The sequence below is a fragment of the Condylura cristata genome, unplaced genomic scaffold (genome assembly GCF_000260355.1).
Source record: "Condylura cristata isolate star-nosed mole 26May11 unplaced genomic scaffold, ConCri1.0 scaffold00007, whole genome shotgun sequence".
In the NCBI taxonomy this organism is placed as follows: domain Eukaryota; kingdom Metazoa; phylum Chordata; class Mammalia; order Eulipotyphla; family Talpidae; genus Condylura; species Condylura cristata.
This window is the reverse complement of record NW_004567108.1, coordinates 26627543-26643381: the sequence shown is the minus strand read 5'-3', so window position 1 is coordinate 26643381 and position 15839 is coordinate 26627543. Positions and strand designations below refer to the sequence as shown.

General features: G+C 33.8%; 1 protein-coding gene across 1 annotated transcript in view; it reads left to right on the top strand.

Annotated features, from left to right (window-relative positions):
* The first annotated feature begins 1466 nt into the window (after nt 1-1466).
* The window catches only part of ADGRV1 (adhesion G protein-coupled receptor V1), a 402490-nt gene continuing 388117 nt past the window's right edge, over nt 1467-15839 (top strand). Inside the window, exons 1-8 of the mRNA XM_004678139.1 lie at nt 1467-1649; nt 3535-3684; nt 4749-4844; nt 7109-7213; nt 9869-9982; nt 11882-12447; nt 12782-13052; nt 13422-13751. Of these exons, the coding sequence (XP_004678196.1) occupies nt 1467-1649; nt 3535-3684; nt 4749-4844; nt 7109-7213; nt 9869-9982; nt 11882-12447; nt 12782-13052; nt 13422-13751 (1815 nt within the window). The remainder of the gene's footprint in view (nt 1650-3534; nt 3685-4748; nt 4845-7108; nt 7214-9868; nt 9983-11881; nt 12448-12781; nt 13053-13421; nt 13752-15839) is intronic.

Below are 15839 nucleotides of genomic sequence, written 5' to 3'. Positions count from 1 at the left end.
CCCAATTGCCTGCCTCCCCAAGGTTTTACCTTTTTCTTCCCCTTTCCTTCCCTCCACTTTTTTTTTTTTTTTTGTAATATGGTAATATGGTGCTGGTTAATGTTAGAAGTCAGATGGGTTGGCAGTGGGTGAAGGAGAACAATTTGATTCCCCCCTACCCCCCAGGTTTCTCGACAGGCTTTCTTACAGAAAAGGCAAATGTGTCTTAGTCCCCCTGAAGCCCTGCCCCTTTGCTGCTTGTACTTTCTGGACTCTAGCTGAACTTTGCATCTCTGTCTAAAGATTTTGCAGCCATAAGTATGTGTAACAGTCTCACACTACACAGTTTGAATATAGTTGACTGAGAAAATTGCATATAAATACTAAAATATATGAAGAAGGTGATTTGGTGATTCCTAAAATTAAGCCATGTATATAACTATGTGGAGATACTACACACGTGAAAATTTTATTATTTGACCAAAGTAAAGATTAATAGGAAGCATTTTGGCTCATAGAGTGTACATAATGCATTTCTCCTTTAAAACCATGAACTTGTTATATCCATGTGACTGATCACATAGATCCATTGGAATCTTAATGATCCATGAGATAAATTGTTCGCATTTTTAGAGATACATCTACATCACAAAACAGCAGCACTTTCAAGAGATCACTGTGCTGTTGTGCTTTTGAAAACACTGAATTACAGGGCTGAAAGTAGAAACAATGTTGATGACTCATGAACACACACATTGTAGTAAGAAGAAAACAATAAAACTTATGGGAAAGGAAATACTTTCCCAAATTTTCTCATTTTAAAGCAACATGTTCCATTTCTAAGAAGTGCTATCAGTATTTTAACTAGTAACATGAAAGAAATTTAAGTGCTGGAAATTTTTGTCTTCTTTGAAAGGGGGATTAGTATTTCCTTGCCATAACTAAAAATTTTTATAAAACGTTCTCAAATAAGGTACATTTAAGGGAAAACTAGACCCAACCAAGAAATCAATTTATTAAACTTCTATATTGGTATGCTTTTCAATAAATCGATGAATTAAATCCCTTTAAGATTATTGATCCATGCAAATTATTTTTTTAGTGTGGGCTGGTGTTTTTTTTCATTTTCATTAATAAGATGCACTTTATGTCAGTTTCCATGTTGTTGTTTAGGTTTTTCTTAAAATAAAGTATTCAGTATTTTAAATTAAGCTAAATGTAATAAACTTAAGGCTAGTTATAACTATCATGGAAAGAAAAGAACAAAAAGTTCTTATGAATAGTAAAAGAGAACCATAAGACGACACTGTGATTTTAAACTTATTTATATGATCCCACATTTTAATGGATGACTTACCATTTGATATATCTATGTCTTGGTTCCATATGTTCTAACTCCTCACTCTTACATTTGTACAAGATAATTTAATAAAAATATATTAGATCTGTTTTGTGAACAAAACTTTTTTTTTTTTTTTTAAACAGGGATGCCCTCTGCATCTTTATTAGCAAATCTTCTTTCAGCTTTACTCATCCCTTTTGTATTTGGAGAGACAGAAATAAGGTTCTCTGGACAAACAGAATTTGTAGTTAATGAAACAAGTACAACAGTTATTCGACTTGTCATCGAGAGGGTAGGACAGCCAGCAAATGTCACTGCGATTGTATCGGTAAGGAATGACTGTAGTTTTATTCTTGTTTAAATAGATATGAAGTTTCTTAATTTCAATGGTATGATTTTTACTGTTTGAAATTTTAAGTACTTTCATTAGGTAAAGGACTTACAGATACACTATTCCATTCATACTAATTATTATATTCTATAATGTGCATTAGATAACAATATTTTAGTTATAGACTTAACAGTTTTAAATGCTCATGTAACTTGATTGAAACAAAACAAATAAAACTCAAAAAAGTCCTGAGTATCTCCAAGTAAAAGAACATTCTGTTTAGAGCAATTTGGATTCAATTTTTCTCTCTGCTCAGATCTTTATTGTCAGATGACTTAATGGAAATGCTATGAACTATTAAAAGTAGAAAAAAGACAATAAAAAACTGAATTATGTTGGAGAGATCTTTTGAGGGGGGAGAAACTAAATGTATTAACTAGAAGTTAGAGTTGTTGATTGATCTCCTTTGGAAGTATTGTATGTGAATGTAATTGATCTGTTTAACCAAAAGAATAATGTCAGATATCTACTATGATATTGCTATATTTGAAACCCAAGGAACTTGAATTTTATTATTTCAAAGAAAACTATTTAAATAACATGTTAGATTATCACATTGTGAAACATTGTAGAAACAGGGAGAATAAATACATATGAAACAAACCCAGTATTATAATTTTGTGCATTTTTTATTTACAACTTCTGACATTCCTATATTTATTGACTTCATTTTTGTGTGAATAAATGTATCTGATAATTCTTTTCATATAATTTGATTGTATTATAAAGACTTTTTCCAGTTCTATGATTTTCACTACTTGTCTTGATGGTGGTAACATTACCCTAATCACTACTGAGCTGTTTGTCATTGGAGTTTGTTTCTTTTGCTATTATGTTGCTCTGATGAAATTGAATCTGATGTTCATTTTTTCATATCTTGGATTTTTGAATTGTTTTTTTAGGTTGGACAACTAATTTTCTCTTATTTGTTTGCATTGCTCTTGATATTTATGCTTCCTAAAAGACTGTTTATTTTTGATATTAAGTTACGAATACAAGTTTTCCAAAACCCTAATAATTTGCTTGGATTTCTCAAGTATTTAAAACTTGACTTATGTTTATAAATGAATATCGGTAACTGACTAAAATTTACCTGTACATAGCCTTCATTTTTTATTTGTATTGTCATAGCTGTCTTTTTTTCCTAGTAGGTAAATTATTCATTTTAAGTTCTTTGTCAAAAGAAATTTATTTTAAATTTGCATAAGTAATAGCTTTCATAATTATTTCTCCCTTGAAAATTTTACCAATGCTAATGTTACAGAAAGAGATCTTAAAAAGTTAGAGAGAAGATCATAGTGACTAATACATTTGCAACGCTAAAATAATTGAGTGTCTAGTGAAGTGGAGAATGCAAATAAAATTTCACTATAAACATTTTGAAGTGAGCAGTTTTTTGAAACTAATAGGGAAAATAATTGATTTCCTGATATGTATGCAAGCTATTCTTACCTCTTCTTTGGGAGAATTTAGCTATAATTGTGTCTTGTTAGGTTCACTGAATCCTGCCTCAGATCAACCAAGAGGCAGAGAAAACAATTCACATCATTACTTTCCTATCTAACTATTGCTTGTATATGTAGTGATTCCTTTACTGTGAGGTCAGAAATAATGTTTTTGTGTACAATTATTTCTTCTATAATGCTTTTGAAGGTGATATTATTAGCTTTATAGTGATACTATTTGCTTTGTTTTTGAATCCTACTTATAAACGGTGTCACTTAATTATTGATGTCTTTTTCTGTTAGTTGTTCCACTTAGCATCAATTTCACTTGTATCAGCACTGTTTTATAAGAACTACCTATATTTTGCATTTGATAGCTTTATGGAGAAGATACTGGTGACTTTTTTGACACATACGCTGCCGCTTTTATACCTGCTGGTGAAACAAACAGAACAGTCTACATAGCAGTATGTGATGATGACATACCAGAGCCTGATGAAACATTTATTTTTCACTTAACATTACAGGTAAGTCCTTCTTCCTCCGTAATTTCAATTTATACACGTCATGCAATACTTACCAATCTTATTTCTTTGGTGAGAAGATAATTTAGGTGATCGGTGATTTCTTAAAAGCCAAAATTGACAGCATTTCAATGATCTGGTTTTTCCTCAGCCAAGCCTGGTTAGAAGATTCTTGTTTTTAGATCCATTCAACTAATTTAGGCATCACCTTGACAAATGCTCGAGAAAACCTTGTCTTCCCTTTGGCCCTTTACTCTTTTATCCCTCTGCTGCTAAACCAGATGCACAAACAATGATCATGACTTCTGAGTTCAAAGGAGAAGGATACAAAAACCAGGCATGAAATTGGGAGGTGCCTGTGTCTTAGAATAAATTCCCAAATACCCCTGGGAAAAATGTTTGAATAGCTTAGTGTTTAACTGTCCCTTGTAGTTCCCTTGATTAGGTTGAGGCAATGGCTGCTAATGTTGCTCTAGTTCACTTTTCAGAATGGCATTTGAGAATTTTTTTGAATGATTATAGTAGAATGATTAAAAGTTTTGTGAAAATGATGCTTGAAACAGCTTTGCTTTTGTAAGTAACTTTTCATATTTTTTACGGTGCTGTTGTATATCAATAGAAATGTAGCAGAAAGTACTCCCATTTCTATAATATTTAATCTTTTATCTTTAATTTGGCTCTGTTGTTTATGGAATCATTTTAAGTTTCAGTACCTTCTATAGTGTAAGAAAAAATAATATTTGAATAAAAATTCATACTTCATACTTATTTTCTGTTACATTAGTAATGACATTAATTATATTTCTACCCAGTGATTACTTATAATTATAATAATTTATATTAATAGAAATGATGAATAGTTTTCAAAACCTTTTTGAGAAATTCTTGTTTGGGACTTACTGGTCATTATTGACTTAGTTTGATTGTATTTTCTTAATCTGTGTCTTAAAAAGTTTACTTGTATCTTTATTTTCTGAGTAATTACTTAAAGATAGAAGTTCTAGTAAAATGATTGTTTTCCCTCTTATTTTTAATCGATTAATTTAATTTTTGGCTTCTATTTTTAGAAACCTTCAGCAAAAGTGAAACTTGGTTGGCCAACAACTGTTACTGTGACAATATTATCAAATGACAATGCATTTGGAGTTATTTCATTTAATATGGTATGGGTATGAATAATTGGTTAATCTTGTGGTTGCTACATGAAAGTTTATAACATTTTAATATTTTTTTCATATTACCTGTATCATTCTCTTTTGTTATTTAAATAAATTTTGCCTTACTTTGTTAATATTTCACATTTTGTATACTGTCCATTTGCTCTACCTAAGATTTCTCTGAAGCAAGAATCCTATGTGAGCATGGTCATCTCTTTTCCTTATATCTTTCTGTTGACGATTCCACCTGACTTATCTGGTATCTCCTTTGACTGATGTTGAGCTCAAATGTTATCTTCAGGCTGCTATAACAGACTACTGCAGACTGAGTAGTTTATAAACAACAGAAATTTATTTCTCATCGTTCTGGAGGCTGAAATGATGAAGATCAGAGGACTGGCAGATTTATTGTCTTGGAAGGCTCACTTCCTGATTCATAGATGGTCTTTGTGTGTGTGTGTGTGTGTGTGTGTGTGTGTGTTTATCTACATATATTCAGTGGGGCTAGGAAGTTTCTGGGCTCTCTTTTAAAAGGGCACTAATTTATTCATGAGGACTCTGCCCTTATGACTTAATCACACCCCAAAAGCCCAAAATCCAAATATTGTCACATTAGGGTGTGGGATTTAGATATACAAATTTATGGGGGGGAGGCAGATTGTAACCCAGTTTCCCAAATACCACTTGCAGAAAGCATTATCTGTCAGCCTCCTCTGAAAGTTTAGAGTGATTTGAAAATGAGAAAAGCATATTGAAAAAATACTGACAAAACCTATTGTGAATTTAAAATTGAATAGCAGAAATGATAGCTTTTCAAAATTCTAATCTTTTTCTTATTCTATTCCTTAATATTTCTTGAAGGTTAAAGGTCTGTCATTCCCCCCCTCACTATTCCTTAGCAATTGATTTTTTTCTGCTTAACCACCAAATTCCTATGTTCTCATTAATTTTACGTCTGGTGTTTTAATCTTTGGATTAAAACTTCCTTTAGAAAGTCTTTGTGAATAATGTTACTAATGATTGTTACTAAAATATGATGAACTACTTACTCCCAGCTTGTCATTTATTTTTCATTTAGTTCATTACTATTTGGTTGTATTGTATATCATGTTCTTAGTGCTTTAAATTTTTATAATTGCAGTATCTATTGAAAGGATTTTGTGGGCAATGTTGATAAGGTAGATACTTTTTCATCAACACTATATGGTCATTTATCATAATTATTTAATCTGTCATTTCTGTTTGAATGACAGCAAATTATTAATTATGAAGCAGGGCCCCTTAATTACTTGTTTCTCTTCATACTGCCTTTCTTCTATACCCATTCCACTTTGTCATGCTAATCTCATTTGATTCCCCTCCCCTACCCCCTTTCTTTTACACAATATACATGTTACCCTGTGGAAGTGAACCTATTTCTAGTATTAATTCCACATCCTAGACTAGTATGTTCTCTGCTCCTTGGTAGGGTATGCATCCTTGTACTGAAAATTAAACTAAGTAGCCATTAAACTCAGTTTCTAAATAGGTTGACTTTGTGTCTTTGCCTGGATGACTATATTGATGATGAAGGGAACATTGGTGATAATAATAGTTAACACTATTGAGCTCTCACTATGTGCCGGGCATTAGGGTACTGTCATTCTAACCCTTTCAGACAGGCATTCCTGTCCCCCTTTATGATGAGGATATGGGATTTAGGGTCATCCAGTGAGATGGGCTCTGCTGTCCTAGCTAATGTGCACCTGGGCACTTTGCTCTTCTCTTCTACCCCAAGTATCAACCAGCCAGCTCATCATGGCTCAACATTTGAAATCCTAGCTGTTTCCTCCTTTCATGTCCTGAAATCCTCCTTTGCAGTCATCTGTTTGTCAACGGTGAGCTGACCTGTAAGGAGAGAATAGTAGGTGGGTGCAAATTCCCACTTTTTTTGAGTGACCTGTTCTGGAGAGAAAAGACATTTTTGTGAACTTTTAGGCATCTGTGATCACTGGAGTTTGTCATCTTTCAAAGAGATACCATTCAAGGTCTCTTAGCTGAGCAGTTCTGGGTAGAATCAGGAAAGGAACCAGCATCTTTTGATTGAGTAGATTTATGTGCCTTTTACACTATTTTTAAGCATTTTTATTAATTAATTAATGTGGTTAATTAATGCTAGAAAAAGCTACATTTTTATGAGTACAACATGAGTGGATTTGCCTGTAGACATGTTAGTATTTCTAAGGTAAGAGGTTACATTGATTGGTGACTGTCGTTTCTCTCCCCAATAGCCTTTCTCTGTCACAGTGATTGAGCCCAGAGGCAGGAATGAGTCTGTGCCTCTTACCCTCATCAGGGAAAAAGGAACCTATGGCATGGTCACTGTGACTTTTGAGGTAAGCTTATTTCTGAAGGCATTCTAAGTGGCAACACTTTCGAGTTTATACCAATGGTAACAATTGTAAAAATAAATGTCCTTTGTATAATAAAGATGACTCTTAATAAAAATGAAATAAAAATGCTTTTTTTAGATAAACTTCTTGATTAATATGAGCATCCTTTCCTTCCTGTTTGGCTACACTATGCTGAAATAGTATATGTGGGGAATTATCATTTTATATCATTTTATATCTGGGGAAATAATAAACCACAAAATAGAAGGATGATAATGTTAACTCTATAAAATTTATGGTAAAAATTTTCAAAGATATAAATTATAAAGAAAAGTGCCTGTGAGGGCCTCCCTGTTGGTGCAGGGGTTAAAAGTTCCAGCACTATTAAGCTATCGCCAGCCATTCTGGCATGAGTTCGATCCCCAGCTAAGGAGCTGACCACCAGGGTGCAGCAGACCTCTCCTGTCTTGCCTGCTGCTCCCTTCAGCAGTGTATTTTAGTAACTCTGTCTGTTTTGCTCTCCACTGCCTGGTGAATCCTCGCACTCCCAGCAGCTCTAGCCTACACCCCAGTTCTTATATGCATAAATATATAAAAACAAAATATTTTTAAAAGAAAAATGCTCATAAATTACTTAGACTTATGCAATTATTTAATATGCAGTCTAACCCATTTACATTCCACACTTTTTTTTTTTTTAAAAGATTTATTTATTTGTGCATACAGAACTGGGGTACAGGCCAGAGGCTCAGGGGTGGCGAAAGACTTCACCAGATACAGAGTGGGGAGCAGAACAGGCAGATCAACGAAGTACACTGCTGAGGGGAGCAGCGGGCGGGTCAGGAGAGGTCTGCCACACCATGTGGTCACCTCCGGGGCAGGTGGGAATCGAACTCATGCGGAAGTGGTTTCAGCTTCTTAGTACAGTGCTTTAACCCACTGCGCCACCAGGGAGGGCCAACATTCCACACTTTTAAAAATTACACTTAATGGGTGGTTATCACTAGTGCACGACTAATTCTGTGATTTATAAGCCATATGATCATATATTATTTTTAATATTATTTTTATATTATTATATTATTTATACTTTATATTATGTTATTTTTATATTATTTTTAACTAGCAGAGTGTTAGAACCTTCTGATATGTTTTATTTGTGCTCATGGTGACTTTTATTTACATACGAAAATAGAATAGCATAAGGCAACAGTGAATGAAAAACATGATAAATACTAATTAAATGTGCAATAGTTGGACTCTCTCTGGTGGCGCAGTGGATTAAAGCACAGCACTATGAAACTAAAGCCACTTAAGCATGTGTTCGATCCCCGCCCACCCTGACGGTGACCCACATGGCGTGGCAGACATCTCCTGACCCGCCCACTGCTCCCCTCAGCAGTGTACTTCATCAGTAGGCCTGTTCTGTTCCCCACTGTTTCTGGTGAATTCTCTCACTGCCTCTATACCTCTGGCCTATACCCCAGTTCTGTATTTTTAAGATTTAAATAAATCTTAAAAAAAGAATGTGCAGTAGTCTTGCAAGTTCTACTTGGGAAACCTTAAACAGTATTTCATGTACTTAGAAACAGGCATATACTTTTAAAATGTTAATGATAACAAATATAGAAAAAATTGTTTACAGAAAGGATAAAGCATTGTCAGATTATAGTGTTTTCAATTTCTCTGTGTTTTATCAGCATTTGATGGAGGATCTTTTATATTCAATTGTAATCAATGAGAACTAAACCAGGTTGCAAATCTTTGCTTTATAAAAAAACTAAAACCATATACCAAGCTTTTGGTCCAAATAGTATAGGGTAGGTAGACATAAGTTGCCTTCTATTAACCAATGAGTGATTTCTAGAAACATAGTTATGTTGAAATAAAGTTTCAAAAAGAAAAAAAAAATTCTATGGATGCCTGAAATATTTTATTTAATCATGCGTATTTTGTGTGAGTAATCACAGCTAATACAGAGAGTAATTAATATTTTCATATATTGTTCTATGTGCCTTCCACTGATGATTACTCCCGAAAACAGCAAGTCCTCCTGCAGTCTCCCTCATGACCTGAATTTTTTCTCCCTAGTACTTATCATCTGACATATTTGTTAATTTAGCATTTGTTTCCTCCCATTAAATGCAAGGTCCATATGTGTGAGGAATTTGCCTTGTTCATTGCCTTATATCCTTATACCTAAAAGAGCTCAGGCTTTTCAAATAAATGATTTTTAATTAAATCTTCACATCTAATCTGTGAAATGGATATTATTTTTAATTTAAAGATGAGGAAAATGCTCCATAGAGTTGTTAAATAGCTTGCCCTGGTTACACAGTGGTGGAGGTGGTGTTTGAGGCCATTACTTAAAGGAATTTACTAATCTTGAATACCTCCAGCTCAAGGAAAGATATTTATGTATTATTTCCCCTCTGGTCAAAAAAGAAAACTTTAAAAAAATAACTTAATGTATTTATATAATAACATTATAGGCCTTAAATTTCCACTGGAAGAGTAGACTTACATACAGGTTAGTATAATTCTTCTTGCAAAGCATTTTAGTAAACTTCAAATTTTCATCAATTGACACCACAATATGTTTTGTCAGTCTTGTGAAATATTTTATATTCATTGATGGCACCGTGTGTGTCTTTGCAGGTAGAAGATGGTCCCAATCCACCTGAAGAAGATCTGAGTCCAGTTAAAGGAAATATTACCTTTTCCCCTGGTAGAGCAACAGTAGTTTATAACTTGACAGTGCTTGATGATGAGGTGAGATAAAGTTAAATGCTTTCATAGGCCAAGCACACTGTGTTACAGACATACTAGAGAACATTATATCAAGTATTAAATTGTGTTCAACATTTGAAACAATTTAAGAACCCTGACCTATATGAAGTTAGAGTATATGGCAAATCATACTTTATATATTGCTATTTTGGAATATACCAGGCTAATGTTTATCTTACTTAATTCACATGAAAGTGTATACCGAGAAGCTGATGTGTTTGAATAACTGGCAACGACTGTAATAAACTAAGTAAGCAGTTTATAAATCCTGATAAATAATTTTTGTTACTGGCTCTACTTTTGACTGGAGTTGTAAATATTTTAAAATAAAGGCAAAAGAATGTTCTGCTGTTACTGATATTCTTTTGTTTGGCTATTTGAAATGTTCACTCTCATAGGAAAGAATCTGTTGTTTTCACATTGTATGTTGAAGTTACTAAGCATTAAGGTAATGAAACAGCTTATCTGCCAAGTAAAGAATGGAACTAAACAATATGATGAGCTAAACAAAAGAAATCATAACTTTTAATAAAATAACAGTCTTAATAAAAAACAGGGATAGCTGGGAATTTATAACCCTCCCTTTACCTTGCTTTGAAAACCATGAAATCAAATCACAATAGATCCCAAGAAAACGAAGAAGATGAATTAGGAAACATTGGAAAAGAAACATTGTTTCTCCTAAAAAAGCGAAACATTAGGTAGCATTGATAACTTTATTAGTTCATCTGCTTCTGGAAACTAATAAAAATCTTTTTAGATTCCAGAACATTGAAAATATTACAAATTGGGGGCAGTGATTAGGTATTCATTTTAATTGTAAGCTTAAAAGATCATCTTCTGAGTACCTAAGGTACTATGACTGTAGTTACTAATACAGCATTTTATATGTAGGATTATTTATGTAAAAGTTGTTGAGAGTTAAGTGCTCTTCCTCCTCCTCCCCATAAACAAAGTTAACTATCCGAGGTGCTAATTATCTTGATCTTAATCATCATTCTATAATGTATTTATTTATCAAAGCTTCTAGTTTATACTTTAAATATAATTGTATTTGTCAATTATTCTTCAAGGAAGTTGAGGGGGGAGGGGAAAGGATCACTAATCAAATCAGAACATTTTATTTTTTTGGATCAGTACTTAAACATTTATTTATTTTTAATCAATACCCAAAAATATTACCATTATATTGTCAAAGGTAATATTCATGGAGGTGAAAAGATGTATGATTTTTTTTTCATTTTTCATTCATAAAATGGAATTTGTGAATGTAGGAGAATTTCAAACAATGCAGTGAAAATTAACCCTAAGATTTCCTGGCAATTACAAAGAAATAAAAGGTGTCAACTTATCACTATCAGAGTTTTGCCTAGGGTGACTCTCATAGCCTGTTCTGCAGGGATTCATGAAGAGTGCATTGGAAATACTATGATCAATTAATTCTTGAATTAAGTACATGAAACTTTTTAGAGAGATGCAAGAATAATTCATGTGGTCAAAAACTATTTGTATTATTATTATTATTATTATTAGATTGCAAATGTTTCTTCTGATCTGCCCACCTGACAAAACAAATTAGTGTTTATTTTTATTGTTAATTCTTTGGAGTTGTCTAGAGATTTATTAAGGTGGAAAGAATTGTATCTACAGTACCTGTTCACAACTCTATCTGAACTTTTTCTTACGTACCTAAAATATATTATTTGCCTTTGGAAAATATCTTAGCACATAAATTTTAAAAGCCTCTCCATTTGCTCCTGGCAATGAAAGATTTTTTATTTCTGTATGATTGTATTAAAACTAGAGGCATTTTCCACTTTGTTTTCTTTGCAAGTGTCTTTGACTATTGATGTTTTGCCACTGCTTCTATTCCTTTAACAGGTACCAGAAAATGATGAGATATTTTTCATTCAATTGAAGAGTGTGGAAGGAGGAGCTGAGGTCAACACCTCTAGGAACTCAGTTGAAATTATCATCAAGAAAAATGACAGTCCTGTAAGGTTCATTCAGAGTACCTATTTGGTGCCTGAGGAGGATGATATTCTTTTAATTCCAGTGGTTCGTGGCAAAGATGACAGTGGAAATGTGATTGGCTCTGATGAATATGAAGTTGCCATCAGTTATGCTGTAGTAACTGGGAATTCAACAGCACATGCTCAGCAAAATTTAGATTTCATTGATCTTCAACCCAACACAACTATTGTTTTCCCGCCTTTTATTTATGAATCTCATTTGAAATTTCAAATAGTGGATGACGCCATACCAGAGATTGCTGAATCATTTCACATTGTGTTACTAAAGGAGACCCTAAGGGGTGATGCTGTGCTAGCTGCCCCTTCCATTGTCCAGGTCACCATTAAGCCAAATGACAAACCGTACGGAGTCCTCTCATTCAACAGTATCTTGTTTGAAAAGACAGTTGTAATTGATGAAGATACAACAACAAGGTATGGTTTATTTTACTCCTATTGGTAGAATTATGTTAATGTATTCCAAGGTTTAATGTTTAAGGTGTAGACAACGATGTTGAACTGTTAAGAGTGTGTGTCATGTCCTCTGTCATAGCTTCAGTTTCCTTTTTTATTTTGGGAGGGACAATGAATTCATATAGTTTTGTAGGACATAGCTACATCCCAGTTCATCTTAAAAACAGGCATTCTCTCTGATACAGATTTCTATTTTTTAATCAGTGTCTGATGGTCAAGTTAACATTGGAACAACCCACCGAAGGAAAGTAGAGAGCATCATGTAACTGTATATTTTTTCTTTAAAATTTTCTAGATTTGAAGAAATTACGGTGGTTAGAAATGGTGGCACTCATGGGAATGTGTCAGTGAACTGGATCTTGACACGAAATAACAGCGATCCCTCACCGGTGACTGATGATATCAGACCAAGTTCCGGAGTGCTTCATTTTGCACAAGGGCAGATGTTGGCCTCCATTCCTCTTACTGTTGTTAGTGATGATATACCTGAAGAGGCAGAAGCTTATTTGCTGCAGATTCTGCCACATACAATACAGGGAGGTGCAGAAGTGAGCGAGCCTGCAGAGGTAGAGCTCTCCTTGTGCTTTGCTTGTGTGGATATTTCTGTGCTATAGAAAAGCCAAAGAATATGATCTCACATTTCAAATTTATGTGGATGATGGAACAGGACAAACACTTGTGTTGCTTCTCTGGGAAGAATTGGCCCGTTTGTAATAAAAAGTTTACTCCTAAAATAAATTCCACAAGCTATATATTAGGAAAGTTTTCAGATCTATTTTTGCTTAATCTTTTACTCTACTCCATATCAGTCATCATTTTTAGACATGATATAGAAATAAATTAAAAAAAATCAAAATTGTTTAGAAAAATGGAATGTTTAGTAATTGCAGCTGCTGAGAATTCTGCACTTTAAATTTTTATTCCTTTGTCTGCAGCTTTTGTTTTACATTCAGGATAATGATGATGTTTATGGCCTCATAACATTTTTTTCACTGGAAAACCAGAAGATTGAAAGCAGCCCAGGTGAACGATATTTATCCTTGAGTTTTACAAGATTAGGAGGAACTAAAGGAGATGTGAAGATGTTTTATTCTGCACTTTATATTCCTGCTGGAGCTCTGGACCCGCTGAGAGCAAAAGATGGCATCTTAAACACATCCGGGAAAAATAGCCTCATTTTTCCAGAACAGAAAACCCAAGTCACTACAAAATTACCAATAAGAAATGATGCATTTCTTCAAAATGGGGCCCATTTCTTAGTAAAGGTACTTTGATTATTAAAATATTCTTAACTTCGGTTAAGCTGCAAGTGTACATATCCATGTGAGAGAGTTGATATTTATTTTGCCCTCAATATAGTGTAGATTTTACCACTAGTTACTAAAAGTTATGGGTGGGTCCAAAGAGAGACTTTCTGCTCTTAGGGCATATAGGATAGCAATAAAAAAAGCACATTAGATAAGAAACACAAGCCAGCGTCAAATGCATGAGATAATAACTCACAAACTATTAAAGTGGAGAGGGGCAGGAAAGAGAGAGCTACCATTCTTTTGAGTTGATTAGGGAAAATTTGATATCACAATAGGGATTGTAGAATAAATATATTTTTTATGATAGGTACTGCAGGGAAGGCATTTCATAAATAAAAAGACAATATGAGAAAATTACCTTGAAATAATATTGTGAAGCCTTTAAAAAAAACCTCTGTTAACTATATCTAGAATCTATGGATTTCTATTTACTTAATAAGAACAAATAAGGACCCCCATCTCATGTATTTTTCTCTTAGCTCTTTAACTTATTAACTTTTATTACCCAAACCTTTAATTTTTTTACTGTTTTAAAATTATGTTAAAACATCTACACACAGTTATGATACAAGGGTTATAGCTTCCATGCATTGGTTGATTCTAAAAATTAGGATGCTTATCAAATTTTGACCATCTAAATAAATGTAATGTGAAATCAGATACTATAAATGATGAATGGATAGCTTAAAAAATGTGCAATCTTGTATTCCCATACATTTTGCTAAATGAAATATCATAACCTTTAATTTTTTAAAATCAAATCACATGTAAATTTGTTTCCTGTTTTTGCCTAGACTTTGTCTTGTGGTTTATTGTTGTTTTCTCTGGAATTTCTAAAGGTCCCTTTTTTATATTGTCACCCTCCCCATGCTGTATCTTTTAGCTGTCTACATATATTGAATGTTGAATAGCTGAGCCGTTTTCTTTCCATTTGCAACTTGGGATCATTTTCCCCTAAATTTTTTAATTTTCTTTATCTCTTACCTTTTCTTTCTTGGATTATGTTTTAGTTTTGTTGTATCCCTCTCTTGAAATACATATGGAGCAAAATATGTCTATAGCAAACCTTTTAAGTGAGTACTAAAAGTAAAATTTCATATTCATATTGAGAGTTTGCCTTTGTAGAAATTTCCAGATGAAAACATTTCTTCTTCAGAATTTGGAAGTGATTGACTTTTAGCTTTCAGATCTGATGAGGCGAAATTTAGGGAAAGAAATTGTTTATCTCTCTAGGTAATTGGCTGTTAATTTCCTTGGCATTCTCAGTTTCACTACTTGTCCCATATTGATCAGCACTTAATTGTGGGGGGTCTTTCGTTCTGAAGATTCTTGTGCTTTTTTTTTCCTTTTTTAGCTTGGTCATTGTCCATGCTTGTACTGTTTGTGCATTTCTTGAAGCCAAGCTAGACCAGCCAACAAGGTGACCTGTTACGGGAAATGATTTCTCAGTATATAAGGGGAATACTCAAAAACAGTTTTTTTTTAGAGACTCCTTAAGTCTATGGTAATATTAATAACCTTTAGACTTGTAGTCTTTTGACAATATCCACTGTCTCTGTCAAAATTGCTGCAGAGAGCTTTCACATAAAAAAATAACCTCTTGGGATCTCCCTGGTGGTGCAACGGGTTAAAGTACCACACTATGAAGCTCTCAGAAGCCACTGCAGCACGAGTTTGATCCCTAGCGAGGATGCTAACCCACATGGCACAGCAGACCTCTCCAGACCCGCTCGCTGCTCCCCTCAGCAGTGTATTTTAGTACATCTGTCTGTTCTGCTCCCCACTCTGTCTCTGGTGAATCCTCTCACCCACCACACCTCTGGCCTGTACCCCAGTTCTTAAGCATAAATAAATAAATCTTAAAAAACAAATAACCTATTAAGAGCCTCTGTAGGTCAGATATTACCCCAGCCACTACTTCACTTGAGTATTTTATTTTTATTTTTTTTATTTGTGCATACAGAACTGGGGTACAGGCCAGAGGCTCAGAGGCGGTGAGAGGCTTCACCAGAGACAGAGTGGGGAGCAGAACAGGCAGATCTA